The sequence below is a fragment of the Conger conger genome, chromosome 5 (assembly GCF_963514075.1).
Source record: "Conger conger chromosome 5, fConCon1.1, whole genome shotgun sequence".
Classification (NCBI taxonomy): Eukaryota; Metazoa; Chordata; class Actinopteri; order Anguilliformes; family Congridae; genus Conger; species Conger conger.
The window spans coordinates 11,892,842-11,910,619 of NC_083764.1; the positions used below are offsets into that span (position 1 = coordinate 11,892,842).

The 17,778-nt window shown below is 41.6% G+C and overlaps 3 protein-coding genes across 3 annotated transcripts; 2 read left to right on the forward strand and 1 right to left on the reverse strand.

Annotated features, from left to right (window-relative positions):
• Positions 1-1,876: 1,876 nt before the first annotated feature.
• On the reverse strand, positions 1,877-4,987 carry exoc8 (exocyst complex component 8). Its single transcript, XM_061243551.1, has one exon. It carries the CDS (start codon positions 4,691-4,693, stop codon positions 2,636-2,638), a length of 2,058 nt encoding a protein of 685 aa, XP_061099535.1. The 5' UTR covers positions 4,694-4,987; the 3' UTR covers positions 1,877-2,635.
• A 298-nt stretch (positions 4,988-5,285) lies between these two features.
• On the forward strand, positions 5,286-9,867 carry sprtn (SprT-like N-terminal domain). The gene is made up of 5 exons (XM_061243151.1): positions 5,286-5,958; positions 6,418-6,517; positions 6,727-6,855; positions 6,966-7,257; positions 7,612-9,867. The coding sequence occupies exons 1-5, from the start codon at positions 5,639-5,641 to the stop codon at positions 8,583-8,585; spliced, it is 1,815 nt and encodes a 604-aa protein (XP_061099135.1). The 5' UTR covers positions 5,286-5,638; the 3' UTR covers positions 8,586-9,867.
• A 2,342-nt stretch (positions 9,868-12,209) lies between these two features.
• Positions 12,210-16,491, forward strand: fam89a (family with sequence similarity 89 member A). Its single transcript, XM_061242456.1, has 2 exons — positions 12,210-12,634; positions 13,524-16,491. The coding sequence occupies exons 1-2, from the start codon at positions 12,383-12,385 to the stop codon at positions 13,794-13,796; spliced, it is 525 nt and encodes a 174-aa protein (XP_061098440.1). The 5' UTR covers positions 12,210-12,382; the 3' UTR covers positions 13,797-16,491.
• Positions 16,492-17,778: the final 1,287 nt, after the last annotated feature.

Consider the following 17,778-nt stretch of genomic DNA (forward strand, 5'->3'; position numbering starts at 1 on the left):
TGCTGTATATTTTAAATAAAGAAATGTTCTACCATAGTAAGGCACTATAGTAAGGCACTAATCAGCATGCCTCCTCCACTGACGTGTGCCTGTAGACCTGGGTATAATTAAAATACATTGAGACAAGCTTCTTTCCCAATGCTTTTGGATGCTCTGAGATCTAGTCATGTGATTAGTCCAGACCTGTAAAACAGGGTCACAGGGGGGCTGGAGCCTATCCCAGCATACATTGGGTGAAAGGCAGGAATACACCCTGGACAGGTCGCCAGTCCATCACAGGGCACACACACCATTCAGTCACACACTCATACCTACGGGCAATTTAGACTCTCCAATCAGCTGAACCTGCATGTCTTTGGACTGTGGGAGGAAACCCATGCAGACACGGGGAGAACATGCAAACTCCACACAGAGAGGCCCCGACCGACAGGGATTCGAGCCCAGGACCTCCTTGCTGTGAGGCGGCAGTACTACCAACTGCACCATCCGTGCTGCCCCATTCTGACATTTGGTCTGAAAAACAGCTGAAACTATTAACCATGTCTGCATGCTTTTATGCATTTAGTTAATTCAATATTTGCATTAATAAGCTGGTGTAGAGGTGTACCTAATAAAGTGGTAATACAGTGTATATTATATCGGCTGAAGAATACATTCATTATTTCTAAAGATTAGTGACTGACCCAATATTGCATGTCATTCAAATTATGCAGTGTATACTGTATGTGGTTTGTAGTTTGGTATAAAGTGGAATTTGCCTTTACGTTTCTGCCATTTTACCCTGTATTATGGCAGACTACAATAAGAATATAAGCAAAACTACACAAATGACTGCTAGTATCTCAACTTATTATTGTTTCTAGCATTGGAGATGATCTCCAACCTTGAGTAGAGAAATGAGAGCACACCGGCGGCATTGCCCCTGAAAGCAGGATTCTTGCTGAAAACCCATGTGGATAGCAACACCAACACTGAAAGAAAGAATGGAGGTTCAATGACCCTTTGTGAATATTAGATCAAGGATCTGTTGTTGTGCAGAATCGGGTTATAACAATAAAAGACACAAAGGAATGATGAATTGAAATAACTCAGATGCATTCTTCCCAGAGGGCTTCTTGTTGGCAGCCATGTGCTTTTATCTCTTGCTTTCTCAAGACCGGGCTCTGTGAATGAACACAAGCTCAAAATGGAGACACGTGAAGTCTACTGCATGGGCATCAGGGAAATCTACACATAATGAGCGTGGCTGGTCGGCCTTACTGCGAGAAAGCAACCTCTGACGTCAGCCCTAGTTCAAATTAAAATAAAATAACAGGAAAATAATGATGTAAAAATACTATGTCACAATTATGGAAGCTATACAGTGTGAATTAGCCCCTGTATAATATTCTTGCATTAACATTGCAGGCTGTAACTGACAATTAAGCTTGGTTCTTGTGTTTACCTTGTCAAATGAAAGCTGTTTATCCAATCCCCACCAAACCGCATGACATCATCATTACAAAGTGAAAAGCATACAAAATAATCTCCATTCACAAAACTGAATATAGTATTTGGCCTGAAATTGTAGTTTCACAATTTGTATAAAGGAGGACTTCCTTAAGGCAACAATGTTCTCATAATAAACAAACCATCCTGCACTAGCAGGCTTGCAAAAAAGCAGTGAGAGGCAAAAAAGCAGTAATTTTCATAAAATTAGAAGCCAAATTGGCAACAGTTTCAACAGTTCAGCATTAAATGAGAAAAAAAAAAAAACATCCTTTGAAAATTAGACCAGTTTTTAATTTCTTCATACGCACAAAATACTCAGTCATGGTCACAATGCTTTGTTTCAACAATTAGTCATTTACAACAAAAATAAGGTCCAGTCAGAAAATGATTTCATTTATTTATTTACACTTAAAATCCTCCTTGATAATTTGAACATTTGGTTGAGTGAAGTCTAAACTTGATTCAAAAAATAATGTTTCAAATTATGCTTGTACAACATACAACGCATATGTAATCACGCTTCATTGTAAATGTACGTATGTACACAATCAAACACTTGGCACAATTGAGTCTCTACTATTTTGGGCCGCATGTTTGCACCCTCATCAAGTCTTTTATAAATTCAGAAAGCACTATGTATTATAATATCAAAGGGTAGCATCATTAGTGTTTTTTCTCAATATTATGCAGAAGAGTTTACTTAGGGCAAACTTACCAAAAGGGTCTCCTGTAACAGTATGCTCTAATATTCAACTAACATGATTAAAATACAGCTTACTCCCATAAGAGCAAATACCAAGGGAGAAGGAGACCTTGGCATAAATTCAGTGCAATTCTTTTGGAACGTATTTCATACACTAGTTCACTTCCACTCTTGGTTCTTTCAACAGTTCAAAAGTTAGCCTACATTCTGTGCTTTCTAGATAATTGCATTTCAAAAACCCCAGGAAGGGCAAAGAAAAACAGAAACACGTTGACGCGACACATATTTGTTTAATGCTGATTTTAACAACAAAGAGCTGAGAACAGTAAAAACTATGGAACCTGTACAAATGGGAAATTTGCAAGCAAAATGGTTTCTCCTGCACACTTAAAAGTTGAAATTCCCTGAAATGTTCCACCCACAGCTCGCCGGCACTTCTTTTCACACCACAGACATGGTGCTGTCGGGGTTGACACGCATGGGCCGGGAACTCTTCCGCAGGTCCTGCAGCTGCTTGGCGGGCTTCCCCACCCCTTCTTCAAACCTCTTCTCCACCACGGGGAGGACGGTCTCATGCAGGAAGGAGGCGTTCTGGAGGATGAAGGCCTTCTTCTCAGCCTCCTGCTCGCAGCGCAGGCTGTAGTCGACGTGCTGCACGGCCACCAGGATGATCTCCCGTAGGCTCTCCAGCAGCACCATGTGCAGCTCCGGAAAGTACAGCTTCAGGCCCTCCTCCAGGAACACCATCATCTGCTTGGTGAAGGCCACCACGGTGTAGCTGAGGTTGACCCAGCAGTCGTCGCCCGTGTACTGCTCAAAGCTGCCCATGCCGCAGCTCCGCATCTCCTCCTTCAGCTTGGCCAGCGCCTCGGGGGTCATCAGGTTCATCTTACGCCACATCTCCTCAGAGTTGCGGTGCTTAGTGGCCTCGATTATGATCTCCTTGTAGCTCTGAAGGGCCGCCTTGATGTCCTTGACCAGCAGGGACTGCAGAGTGAAGGTGAGGTCCAGCCCGATCTCGCTCAGCTGCTTGCAGTGCTCCTTCGCCACCTTGACGCACTCGGCGGCCGTGGAGAGGCTCTCCTTGCTGTCGAACACCTGCGTGCTGAAGGCGTCGACGAACATCTTCATGGCCGCACGCGACCAGACCACGAACGCCGAGTAGCAGCCGGTGTTGCCGGCGAAGTCCATCTCAAACTCCTTGGCGGTTTCCAGCAGGCTGGTGAAGAAGATGTTGCAGAGCTTGTGGATGTAGAGCAGGGTGGCCCCCTCGATGCGTAGCTGCCGGATGGCCGTCTGCACAGCGGCGGCCCGGTTCTTCAGGAAGAGCTCGCAGGCCTTGGTGGACTGGCCCAGACGGATGAGCTGCGACACTGCCCTTCGGGTAGCTTTGGGCCCCCCGCGGAGTGAGCGGTCTGGGGAGAGCTCGAACACTAGCACCTCCGTCAGCTGTCTCACGCGCTCGTCCACTTTTCCGCGCAGCTCCTTCACGCGCGGGCTCACAGGCTGGTCCTTCAGGTAGTCGTTGAGCTTGTCCAAGAGGTCTACGGCGCCTTCAAAGTCCCGCTGAGCTATGCACACGTCCAGATCTTCCGGGAGCTCCTGTATCCACTCCAAACTCAGGTCCACAACTTCCTCTGAGCTCAGGGGCTCGTCCTCCACGTCAAAGGGGTTGTTGGAGACCTCCGGCCGCACCGGTGAGTTTGGCACCTCTTCCTCTTTCTTGTGTCTTTCCTTCACCGCTTTGTTTTTCTTGGTTTCATCAAGGATCTCCAGCCACTCCTTCTTGATCTTGCTGTTCTCGGCCTGGAAAATGCGACTATCTGGAAACATAAGGATTTTAAACATGTCTTTCATTGGAGGGTTGTCCTTTACGTTGACAATAGCAAAGCTCTCCAGGTCATACAGGGCATTGTACTTGTACTTCACAGCACCACGGCGGTTTGGCAGCCAGGTGGCAATAAGGAGACAGTCATTCATCAGGAAAGCGTGCACCTTTTGGATCTGCGACATATTATCAACATCATACTCCAGCAGGTCGCCATTGTACACCAAATACCTGCCAGGGGTGTCCATAATGTTTTTACACCCCTCTACTTTTTCCAGCAGAGTTGTAAGTGTTCTCTGCTTCACTTCTTCGGTTTCTTTTGGGAATGCAGCAAGCATTTCCTTTGCAGTTTCATCCTTATCAGTTGAGAGAAGGGACTGGGTTATGCTCTCCATAATACTTTTCTGCTCCGTTAGGATATGGCTCAGCTGATACATTTCGCTCTCCAAATATGAGATTTCTTTTGCAGTTTCGATGAACTGCCTGTAATTCTTATACACATTTTTCTTCAAGTTTTGCGCAGTCTCATCGGCCAGTGTCTGAATTTTTTGACGGTGCTCCTGCAAATCTCTGTCGCCATCAGATTGTTGTGAAAGCTGTTTGACATAATACTGTGGGTCGAAATTCGCCGATTCTAGCTGCTTACGCAGCCTGTTTGCGGTGTCTGCCATCTTCCGACTTCGGTGCTCTTGCTTGCTTTATATAATGTTCTGTACGTCGAATTAAATATGAAATAAGTAGCTAGAAAACCAGCTAGTGTTTTCTAGCTAACTAAATAGCTATTTTGCCAACCGGAAAGCCAACTCCCTTTGACATCACGGGACTTGAAAATGGATGGCCAAACAATAACCTTCCTAGCTACTAAAATGTGAAGGAAGTTGCTAACCTTTAGGATAAAGAAAACTCAATTCCGGATAACTTACTTGTAGCTACGTGGTTCTCTTCATTTAAAAAACTATGTTTTCAATAGTATTTACTTACATACCATCTCCTAAACAATCGAATTTTGTGTCCAAGTGATCAATCCCGAGTAATGCAATAACTGGACAACAAAATAAAATGTTCCATTTGAAGGCGTCATGCTGCGCACAAATCTACGTGTGTGTAATATTTATATCACATGGATGCCCATTCAAGTAAGTGTCCATTCCAATATCCAATCCTTATATAGTCATGATCAGTGATTCTGAACCGCAGTCGGACACCCCCAAACACCAGTACCGATCCCATAATGCTTATCGACACCACAGAAATGAAACTCCACCAGATGTAAACAGGAAATAAGTTCGTTAGATAACTGGCTGACTTATTCATTGAGGGTGTTGAATAACTGTTTTTAAAATTTTTTAAGAGGTAATGGATGTTGTAAGAAAGCATAGTTTGCATATTGAGAGATCCTCCTTAACCATTGATAATGACAGTTTTGCGTAGACACATAACGTTGATTTCTTATTTAGCTTAGTAGCAAGCTAAGCGTTATATCGTGAATGGAAGCTGCAGGCTAGCATATTGCATCAAGTCGGTAGACAGGCAGCTCTAGCCGCAACCAGTCACAGTACACGTCCTCGTTTGTTGACGTTAGTTTATAGCTAATCGGTAACGTTAAGGCTTTGGTGATGGATGAAGATTTCTTACTAGCTGTTCAGCTACAGGAGCAATTCGACTGTGAGGCTTCCACGTCCTCATCGGATGTCGTCGATTACAATGTTGATCCAGTTAGTAAGAAAAGGAAAGTCGATTCCAGTGGCGACGTAAAGTTAGTTGCTTCATACTATTCTTCTTTCGAGCCTGAAAGGCCCATGTCAATCGTTGACGACTCATGGGAGATGCTTGACCCCAGTCCTGATGTTCGAGCTATGTTCCTGCAATTTAACGATATGTTATTTTGGGGGAAATTATGTGGTGTGGAAGTGAAGTGGAGCCCTCGAATGACACTGTAAGTTAGAATTCAAGAAAGATCTCTGCTTCGCTTTATTTACAAATAAATGAGCAATATCATGATTGGACCTTATATAATGTTAAGCTATGGTAAAGAAGCCGTTTCCACTGGCCTGGATGTTATTTATTTATTATATCTGTTTATACTGTTGCATACCTTATTAGTTAGGGAAGCAGAATATCGTCTAAAGGTACGCACCCCTGCTGAAAAAACAGCTCAAGTTAGGTTTTTGAAACAACTGGTAGATGGTAGTCTAGTTCACACCAACTCCATGCTCAACACGGTTTGACCAGCTCAAGCTATGTTTTTAAACTGCTTGTAGCTGGTCATTTCAAGATGTTCATAGCTGTATTTTACAGCAATGATATTAAGAAGTTATATAATGTGTGTAACCTAAATCTAAGATGTTAGTTCTATTTGATATTTCGTTGAGCTGTTCATTATTCCTTACTTCAGATGTGCTGGAGTGTGTTCTTATGAAGGACGTGGCGGACTGTGCTCAATTCGTCTCAGTGAACCTCTGTTGAAACTCCGACCACGACGGGATCTGGTGCAGGTGAATGTTCTGTTTCTAAACTGAATATTACAACTGATTTTCAAACCCATTGACTTTGAATTTGACTTACAGGGTAACAGAAAGCAATGTCTGTGCACTTTTGTGTTTCTTCATTGTATCATCATTTGGGGAAATAGATAAAACATTAGAGACAACGTTAACAAAGATAACAACCATAACCATCCTGAGGCAAAATGCATTTCTGACAGACACTTCTACATGAAATGATACACGCGTTGCTGTTTGTGACTCAAAACAACCGGGATCGGGATGGACACGGGCCAGAGTTCTGTAAGCACATGGACAGAATTAACAACTCCACAGGGACAAAAATTACGGTACGCCCTAAGGTTAAGGTTCTTCCCCTGTTCTTTATTACAACCTTGTATTTATTTACTCACACGTGTGATATTGGACAGCACTGTAGCCTTGTTCTCTCTCTCTCCAGGTCTACCACACTTTTCACGACGAGGTGGACCTGTACCGTCAGCACTGGTGGCGGTGTAGCGGGCCATGTCAGACTCGGAAGCCCTTCTTCGGCTATGTGAAGCGTGCTATGAACCGGGCTCCCTCTGCCCGGGACCCCTGGTGGGCGGAACACCAGCGCAGCTGTGGGGGGACGTACGTCAAGATCAAAGAGCCAGAGGATTATGGGAAGAAAGGCAAGAAAGGTGCTAAGGACACGGACACAAAGACCCTGAGCAAACCCCAGGAGAAGAGCAAGCCCTCTGCCACCACAGGTCAAATCTCTTGGCTGTACATTTAACACAGTGAAAGTACAGTGTTAAATTAATTTAATTGAAAGATTCTTTTGGCCTTTCACTTATAATAACACACTGTTTACTTGTTACTTCATAGTTTTCAACTACAATTTTAAATTAAAACAAGTGTAAGATGAAACAATCTTTGAAAAATCTCCTAATTAACTCATCGTCATTTATTACCGAAATATGTTTGCTTGTGTAATTACAGGGTTTGTTTCCTGTGCTAAGAAATATTCCCTAATCAACACTAAAAGAAGTTAGAATTAGTTTTGACCTGGCTGTTCTACTGTGGCAGTAAAAAGGATGTTTTTCTTGTTTTTTTTTCCACAGATAAATCTGTTTCACAGGACATTAGGAATATCATCCCATTCAGTGGCAAAGGCTTCCTCCTTGGAGGGAGCTCTCAGGCCTCCTCCTCTCAAAAACCACCTGACAATAGTCAGAAAAAACTCAATTTCTCAGGCTCCCCTGAGCCACTAGGGCCCCCGTCAGGGCAAGTTTCAGCCAAAGCCATCAACTCCCCAGGAAAACCCGGACATGGCAGCCCTCACAGGACTGCTCTCCCAGGCACTATGACTTCCACCTCAAGGGGACCCCAGAGTGGCTTCCCAGGCACGCGTCCTCCAAGTAAAAAGTCAGTTGCTAACATTAGGGCTTTCGTCAACATCAACGGGTCTCCGGTGAGGATTTCAAAGACTACGGGTCCTTTGTCAAAGCCATTAGGTAATTCTCCAGATTCTACGAACGCAACCCAGCGGTCTGTACGCGACCTCTTCCACGCCAAAGTACTCACTTCTCCTAATGGGGCAGGAATGAGTGCTAGCACGTCAAGTGCCTCCAAACCAGCGACAGGGATCAAAGGGCCATCCTATGATGTCAGTAGGGAAAGAGCCCTGGAGAATGGCTGGAACTGGCAGGCCACTGGACAACCAGGGAAGAGTGGGAATACTCAGGGCCACGGTCAGTCAGGAAGCTCTGGAGACTCAAAGCCTGGGCAGTTAAACCCACGTAACTCTCATCAGCCCAAACCCGCCGTGAAAGCAGGCGCTGCCCTTCCGGTTTCCAGGAAGAGGTCATGGGACGGCCGGAGCACGGCCCACATCTTCGACTTCTTCCGGCGGACAATAAGTGAGTCATCACCTCCGAAGGGCATGAGGGAGGGCGTCTCTCAGACACCCCCCGCCCCCCCTGTTCACCCCCCCGCCCCTGTCCAAAGCACAAGCCTCACTGTGAGCTGCCCTGTCTGCCAGGTCTCTCTGCCTGAGTCTAAAATCAATGAGCATTTAGACTCCTGCCTCGCATGATGAAGGCTGAGATGAGGAGCGTTCGATCTGTGGCATTTGCACAGTATCTCTGGTTAGAATGTTTTAATTGCTATTATGTAGCTGTCAGCTATTAAACATATTGATTTTAGATGTGACAAATAAAGGATTCTTAGAGGTTTTTTGGTAGTGTAGTTCTTAAGGTTATTTGAAGCATTTGGGTAAGGTGCTTTTCAGTATAGGGTCATTTTAAGCATTTCAGCACTTATGTAGTTGCTATTTGGAAATATAGTTTGCTATTTGGTCTTACAGATGTATCCAAAATGATTTTTCCAGATGTGGGTCCTGTTGACATTAGATATACCTCACAAAATGTGGGATCTAAATATATGCCAGATTTACTTTAAATTCTAAGCAATAAGTTACTGGGGTCTTTTTTATTTTTATATAAAAATGGCCAAGATACCTAAGAAGTGCTGCTTATATGTAAACTATGTAAAGTAGTTGATTTACTAAGGTCTAATGTATGCTGATATCACACTCTTTCATTATCTGCACTAATGAAAGACTTGTGCCTTCTTGTACATAATGATATGCAAGCATAACTATTACTTCAGATTGTTCAAGGGCATAAAGTAATGGAGGCGTTAAATCTTCACTCAGGACAGAAATGGATACCTCATAATCAGTAAGCCTGGCGCATTTCTCGATGCCACTTGATGTGACCGTGACTTTGGGCTATGAGACGACCTTGTTGTCATTATGCACAGCAGGCGGTTTGTAGAATCTGTCTTTGTGCTTTTCTGGCTTGGGGAAATGTCTTCATACTGAGCAGACGGTATTCTATTTCGCATGTGCTTCCTGTTGGCCATTGTGGCCTCAGATGCGCTCATGTGCAGGTTTACAAGGGCATTTTATGCTTCGCATAAATGATCACTTGAATAGCTGGACTGAGTATTGCTGCTTACTATTTGGAAGAATCATTTCTTCGCAATCAAGCATACAAACCTGTGTTTTCTGAAAGATGGGAAATTCATTCTGGATTTAATCAAAGATTAAAGGTTGCTTCTTAAATCGTTTAAATTGCTTCCTAAGGTTTGTTTCCGCAATTAATACATTTTATCAGGCATTTTACCACTGGTATTTCTCAACAATATTTTACAACACTATTGTTGCGAATTTTGCAACATTTTGTGTTTTTGATGTCTTTTACATTTTACCAGTTTGTTCCTTTTAATGTTGATATATAAAATAAAATTTCACTTGCTTTTCATGTTTGTTCAAATGATATAATAAATATGCACATTTTCTCTGTTGATTTTAATTGAGGGTTTCATCATCCTTTTTTGCTTAACATTTGTTACTGTTGTTTCAATGAAAGACTGCCTATTCAACTTATTTCAAATCTCGATCATCTCAAAACAATGGTCTTCAGCAGACTCACTTTATGCTCACATGCTTTTGAATTGATTCTTATATGCCCTCTAGGTGCAAAGTACTGATAACACCACACTGTTTTGTGCTCTTTGAGAGAACAGAAAGGGCTTAATGGGCATAAAATCAGACAAGGACAACAGCCCTGAAATTGTTTTGGAAGGTAATATGTACACAATGCATCTCCATCTCACTCTATGTTCGAAGTTAGATGTTTTTTGTTCTTAGCTTTATTTATTTATTTATTTATTTTTTACAACAAATTATTATTTTATTTTTTTGCTATATCGTTTTGGATTTGGGGGTTTGGCAGAAACCATTGCAAGGTTAGTAGTCATCACTGTGTTCACAGGGTAGTGTCCTCAGAGGCAAACGGTTAGTCCTTATGTGGGTGTGTACTGCTTAATGCCCTTTTCCCTGTACCCATGTCCAGCTGCACCTCGGCTGTATTGTATCTATAGAATAGACCAAGATCATTGCCTCTACTGGAACATTCCAGCATGGTTAACTATCCCTGGGCAAATACTGATGTCTACCGACATGCTTACAAAATGCTGAGCTGTGCTTTCCAGGCCAACAGTCAAGGACAGTCATTTCTATGATCAACTATCAATAGATTGGTCAAGAATTTACAAACTTAATTTATGTATATGTATATATAGATGGAAGTGGAACATTATGACAGCTCAATAGTATTGCATCCATTGAGCATTACCCAAACAAAGCCTGATTCAAAGCAAGCGCCTCCCTTGTTGACCCAGGGATGGGTCTCATTTGGCAAAATCTGGACATGCTGATATGGGCAACAGCCTTCACCTGGGTAATGCCGTTGACAGACCAGCCAGCACAGATGAAACATAACAAAAGCATTAATGCTAATTAACAGTGAGCCACTACAAGAAAAACACAAAAATATCATAATCTGAATTAGTACCAAAAGTGTGAGTACAAGGGGGTGAGATGGGAGAGGAACAAATATGTGGGTCGTTGGTCTGCGTCAGAAGATGGGCAACCGTTCTGTCCTGGCCTCCCTGGGAAGTCGGTTCCACCATCGGGAGGCCAGAACAGAATGTTATTGTCACAGGGAGATTAACTAAATAAAAAAGTAGCCGTCTGATTAAAAAAAAAAAACAAGCCAAGCTAATTTGAAGACGAATCGCTTGAACAAAGAGATGGATTAAACAGTATGCATATCTAAAAGCCCCAGATTATCGAGAATGAAAGAATGCGCTGTTCTTCTGCCAAACAGTTTGGTCATGAATAACACGAGCAGGGTGCCTTCAGATGCTTGGTCTAATGATCACCAAGCACACTGATCAAGAGAATGATATTTGCTTATTGCCATATGGGGTAGTTCACCCTCCAGAGCAGGAGTGGAAGGCTATAGTTACAACAAATATACATAATATGTGTCTGAATGTTTGAATGTTCTGGAGCCGGTCACATTGAACGCTCATGAGATGCAGCTTTCTATATTTTGATGAGAGCCATTCAGATTCTGAATAAGGAAAAACGTGTTCTATAGGATTTACCACTGTCTCTCTTTTTTTAATTGGTTTCTTTGTGGACAGGTCCAGCTGAAAGGCACACATGTGACTCTGCAGAGAATGCTTTTGTCTCTTTGTTGAGGGGGTTGTTCATTCTAAAGGCAGACCAGGAGGCAAAAGCTCACCATCTGTCCTTCAAACTGACACCATTGTTCTGCGGCTGCATTCTTCAAATGACCTCAACATTGCTGATCATTATTATTTTGGATGTCATTGCCAGGTTTATTTACAGCATGATAACCATTTTCATCAGGTCACTATACAAACACATCCATACATACACATATAATATGTTCTATTTCAAATAATATTGAAATGAGAACCCTTGTTTTTATTTTTTTTTATTTTATTTTATTATTAACCGAGTTTAGTAGGCTGTTGCAAAGAAATTGCATTCATACGTCCTAAGTGCCTTCTTGAACTGAGGCAAAAAAATATATATATATATTTGTCTTAAGCATAAAGAAATGGTGGTATTATATTACATTGCTAAACTACACTATCGTGCATTCAAGTCACAATCGCAATAACCATAGGTGGGTCATTGTTGAGGCAGGCACTGAAAGGGAGGATGTTTTGAATATTCAACCAGCGTTTTCCTGTCTGTCATTTAGGGTGACGCCCAATCAGTCTGGGGGAGATTTAAAGGGACAGGAAGTGGGAGCGTGTCAGAGTTCCAGAGGAGATTAGTTGTTGAGCAATCTTTAGAGAAGGAGTGTAATGGTGCATGGTGTAGAACAGCGCACCGTGCTTCTTTGACAAATGCAGTGATTTTTGAAAAACAGACGTTACGTTTTCCACCCTCGTGTCGTTAAATACATTTTATTGTAACGTTTTATTGTTACGTAGGTTAATATAATGAATGGTAAATCTACGAACGGTACAGCAGGCAGTACACTGGCCTGCATCGAAGGGCTACCCCCGTTGCCGAAGAGTCTAAGCGGATTGCTGAATTCGAGCGGCGGGTCCTGGAGAGAGATGGAGAGGATGTACGCCAAAAAGACCATGATCCAAGACGATCTAAGCCGTGGCCGAAGCAATGCTGACAATATGTTGGCGAATAAACCAGCTAACCTGGATGCAGCTCTGGCGCTTCTTAGAAAAGAGATGGTAAGAAATTATTTTCTTATAATCCGTCTGGGGATGGCATATCGTAACGCTATGCAGAAATCCAATGAACCTGCATTTGATATTGTTTTGGTGCAGTGCAAACATTCAATAGCGAGCAACAGCTGTTCAAACGGGATCACGCGATTACTTGGTAATCACTTCGTGCTATTCAATTAGGTAGACGTTCCTTAATCCGGATTCGGCGAAACCTCTGTTATTGTAGCTAGCCTACCTATCCTTCTAGCTATAGGCCTTTAAATCCCATAACAAACATAGATAGAAAATAGATGGCTAGTATGACAACGTAAACCCCTAAAGCCTATGGCTACAGAGTTTATAACTTGAAACAATGGAACTAACTAACGGACGACCAAGATAGGCTAGCTAGGTTTTTTTTTTTAAATGTTCGTTCATCTTCATCCTGTATACTGTAGCTGTAACATACAATTTTATAATTATTTGTACTGTCCAGAAGGAGGGTTAGAGTAACGCTCTAAATTTCTGTAAAGCCCAATTTATTTAAAAATCAACGTTACCAAAAACATGTCTTCGAAGTAGCCTACTAAACTGTAGTTGTAGCCACTGTTGGACTGCATATCAATCTTTATGTTGGCTGAATATTCTCTTTGTACCTTCTCTGACAGATGTCAAACTAGGCCTACTAGTTGAGGTGGTTTTAGTCAATTTAATTTAATTTATTAGTTGTGGAAAAGGGTATAATGTATTAAATGCATGCAGACTCGTTATATTATGTGTCTTTGGCGTTGTTTGGCCACCAGTAAGTAGCCAGTTCTTGCTTCGAAGCGCATGTTCCGTCAGAATTGAAGAATTCCACAGTTCAGTGAAGAATTCCTATTTGTTTTCCGCTGAAGTCATTCTCTTTTCCTAGGTGGGGTTGCGTCAGCAGGATATGTCGTTGCTGTGTCAGCTTTGGTCACTTCATGAGTCAATACAGGAGTATAAAGGTAGCTGCCAGGACCTGAGTGCGGCGTCCAGTGCAGACGGACCTTATGGGATGGAGAATGGCTACTTCGACGAAGATGAGGAATACTATCAGGATGGCAGCTTGAGCCCTACCGAGCAACCAGATGCAAGCGAATCTCTGAAAAATGGGAACACCAAGGACAAATGGCTCCACGACTCATTCCACATCACTATTTGAAGTAGGCTGCTCCATAATAATAGGCTATGGTATTTTGCGCCAACGCTAGACTCAACCTTGTTACTCGAGTCAATTCGCTTTTATACAGAGTCGTGTCAGGCATTCAGTTTTGCTGGCTTTTAGTCAATATTCCCAGTAATTTTTCTATATAAAGATATGAATAAAAGTTCATATTTATTCTATAATACACAAAAATGAGCTTCTTTTGGACATAGAGGATATTGGACATTTTAATAGTATAATGCTGGTTGACTCAGTTTTACATTTTTATTTTCTTTGTTTTTACTTCACTCATGTTTACAGTGACAATAACCCTGAATTCACAGGAAATGGACCTTCTTGGCCAATGCACTTGCACCATTTTATGGTAGCTGTTTGCAAATTAAGTTTGGTGATAGTTGATTTCTGTCCTATATTGTGTTTTCAAGGTCACTACAGTGGATGACCTCAATCGGCAACAATATAATTTGACATTAATATTTAATACCAGGGCCATCACCCAGAAATGGAATTTGAAAATGTGAAAAAGATAAATGCTGGAAACATTCTCTTCATGTTGAAACTGGAAATACAGGGTAAATAAGCATGTGATCACACGTGTCTTCCAAGTCAAGTGTGCTCCCCTTTACTCTGCTATGCAGCTTTCCCATCTCTAGTTTTTTTGGAAAGGCTCAGCCCAGGAAATTTTAAGTAGGTAAGTTGCTGGTATCCCATGGAAGGCTTGTGCCCATAATCACTATTCCTTTTATTGCAAAGGTGGCTTCTGCTGCTTCTTCTGGTACTTGTCTTTATGGATTTGCCATTTGGGCAAACTCCAAAAGAAGCTACTACGAATGTGATCCTCGCTGCGCACCTTTTACAATACATGGTGCTCCTAGGCTTGTGTCTTCCTCTATAGCCGTTTGAATCTAATCTCAGCGGGAACTCTATGCACTCTTGTTCATCAGCTGCCTTCTCAGCTGCATGGCTGCCTATGAAGGGCATGTCGAGGGCACGGTTGGGTACAAGGTGTCTCTGTCAAGAGTTGAACCGAGTGAAAACTGATCCCCTACATCAGTACGGTGGAGAACGTGTGGTATGCTAACCAAAGAATTGGCCTAATGTGTACTGAAAACATAAAATGGTCTACATGTATTTTGATGATTGAACGCTTGCAGCACTTGCATTAGTAAATTAGTATTTTATTTTATTTTATTTTTATTATCGCTAGAGGCTGTTTCTATGGATGAGTTGTGGTGAGGAAAGTGTTATTGCTCAATGGCCACTGGTGCAAAATCGATCAAAGCGTACATGCAACAAAGGTTCCTCGCATTCTGAATTGCCGGAATGGAGAGGTGAGAAATGTCCCGGTACAACCTCCAAGTCATTAAATAAACGTGAGCTGCAGCTAACGATGACCTCGGTAGAATTCTATACTCCTTTCTACCTCTTGCTGTGTATGCTGTGCATTAAAATGCAGAATTAGTCTTTTTTTTTTTTTTTTTTTTTTTTTTTTTTTCACCCATGCTTCATTTTATTTTTGTTGAATGGAAGTCTCACTTCCTGTTTAATAAGGCCTGCTTCCACATCAGTCCGAGTAAATTTGGATGACCTGGACAAACCTGATGCTGGATTTCTTTGTACAACCTAATGTCTACAAGCTTAAAAAAATAACTGAATACTGATATTATCTGTCGCACTACACCCTCAAATATTGCAAAGCATTGACCTTAGAACTGAAACACTGATTTACAAAGTATCACTGCGCTACGTATATCATCAGCAGAAAGATTTAGTACTTCCAGTGAATTGTATGTCTTCCATTTTATATTTATCAAAACGCTGTTGGATTTATCTCCAGCAAAATTTCCAGCCGTTTCACTTTGTGCCTTTGAAAGCCATGGTCTTTAACCTTGGCTGTTGATGCATTTTATTTCTTTGTTTCAATTTGACAAGTGATAGCAGGTTGATCTGGACAATGTCTTCAATTGTCAGCATACTAAGACAATTGATTGCGCCCTGTTCATCTTGCACTTCACAGGCAAAGGCACGATGCATATTTCTGTGGGGTTTTGTGTTTTGCATTTTCACCAGCAACTGTCTGTGAAATTTAGCACTTCATTATTATTATTATTATTATGACTATGTTGTATTAATAACCATCTTATTTCCATTGATTGGATGGATAAGCCCCATCCTGCTCGACTGTGTGAAGTGTAAATGTTCCTATTGAAGACAAAGCAATGTTAAGAGATGTATTGCCACAGTCACTGTGTACCCTGTATTACATTGGATCTATATCAGGCTCTGTAGTCTGTAAATAGCAATATCTTTATTTTTATTTTTATTTTCAATCCAAGAGTCTATTAAGAGGTTAGAGAGACATATTCCAATGTTTTTCCCATCCAAGTAATGATATTCTTTTACATAATTTGTCCAAACATACCAATTTAATTTTAATTGTGATTTGAATTTAAATCATTTAAGTCATTAATGATTGATTGCTTTCAGAAGAGGACAGATGTAAAAGATGCTTAATGAAATGAGAGTATTGGCAGTCTCGGTGTGTGACTGCTAGGCCTATATCTTCCACTTGAACAGTGTTTACATTTACATTTCCCCAAATCAAAGCTGTGTTTGGTCTTCTCCATTTCTCAATTCTTTCACTGTATGACCATACTACTGTATGAGTTTTTTTTTTTTTTTTTTTTTTTTTTTTTTTTTTTTTTTTTTTGTGTATGCTCTCTAATGTGAAAATTAAACTTATGGATTAATTAAAATATGAATCTTCTGTTGACTCCTTTCAGCAATTGTGTGTGCACATGCACATACTGTGTTTTTGAAGTGTACCATTTCCTTGTCATTGTTCCCTTTGGGCTGACTAATTCATTGCATTGATACGCCATCCGGCTATGTCTGGATACTTCATTAAAGCCGGACTTCAGGTCAAGTCAATAACCTTGTGATACAATGCCTCACTCAGGGAAGGGAATAATGCGATAATCCCTTAACAGCCATGTCACCTTGCAGATATTTGTACAACCCAATGAGTGATTTTCTTTTTCCCAGCAGGATCACAAGGCAGGTTTAGCAAGTAATTTCCATTTTCAAGTGGATTCTGTTTCAGTCTTTGCTACAGTACATTAAAACTGGAGCTCAGTCCACCATTTTAACCTTTGTCATTGTACAGTTTGAGAGAGCCGTTTATAATCACAATTGCTTTGTTCTTTATTTAGATTTTCTCCACTGTCTATAATTCTCCAGCAGTGGGAGATTGAAATGTTTTTTTCTGATTTTGAAAAATAAGGACTAAAAAGCCTGAGGAATTTCCTACCCAATATAAAGCTGGTTTCTCTGTGACAGTTGTTACACAATTCAACACTTCAAGTATGCTCTTATCTTCTTCAAGGCTTCAAGGCTTGGCTCATGGAGTGGCTACCTTGTTTTCTTTGTTTAGTTTTTTTTTAAAGCAGACAAACCAGCTGTAAACCAGAGCTCATGGAGCAGACTATCAGCATCCAACATATTCTCCACGCTTCCATGTTTTCTCCCCAAAAAATGCATCTCTAGAAGGGATATACAACTTGCACCATGCATCCCACTCTGCCTGGTGGGCACCTGTTGAGGAGATTTTGCAAGATTAACATAATCTTGACTGGAAAGTAAAGCCAGGGTATGCGTCACTCAGGCCCTGGGACCACGGTATTACACGGAAGCAGAAGTGCATACAGATGGCTGTGCGATGGCGGCAGTTAAAACCTTAGAAACAGACTGTGCCTGACTGTTCACAGACCCTGGCTGCCAGTGGTTGGTGTGTGGGAGATGCAGATTACAAGGACAGTGACAAACGCTCAGTTGCCCACATGATCTGACAGACTGAGGTTAAAGACCTAAAATCACCAACGATAGCAAAAAAATAATCCTGTATAGTACATTGATATACAGGCTATTATCTGTCTGTGGACCCAGGGGTGGGTAAAATAATGATGCGCATACAAAATAG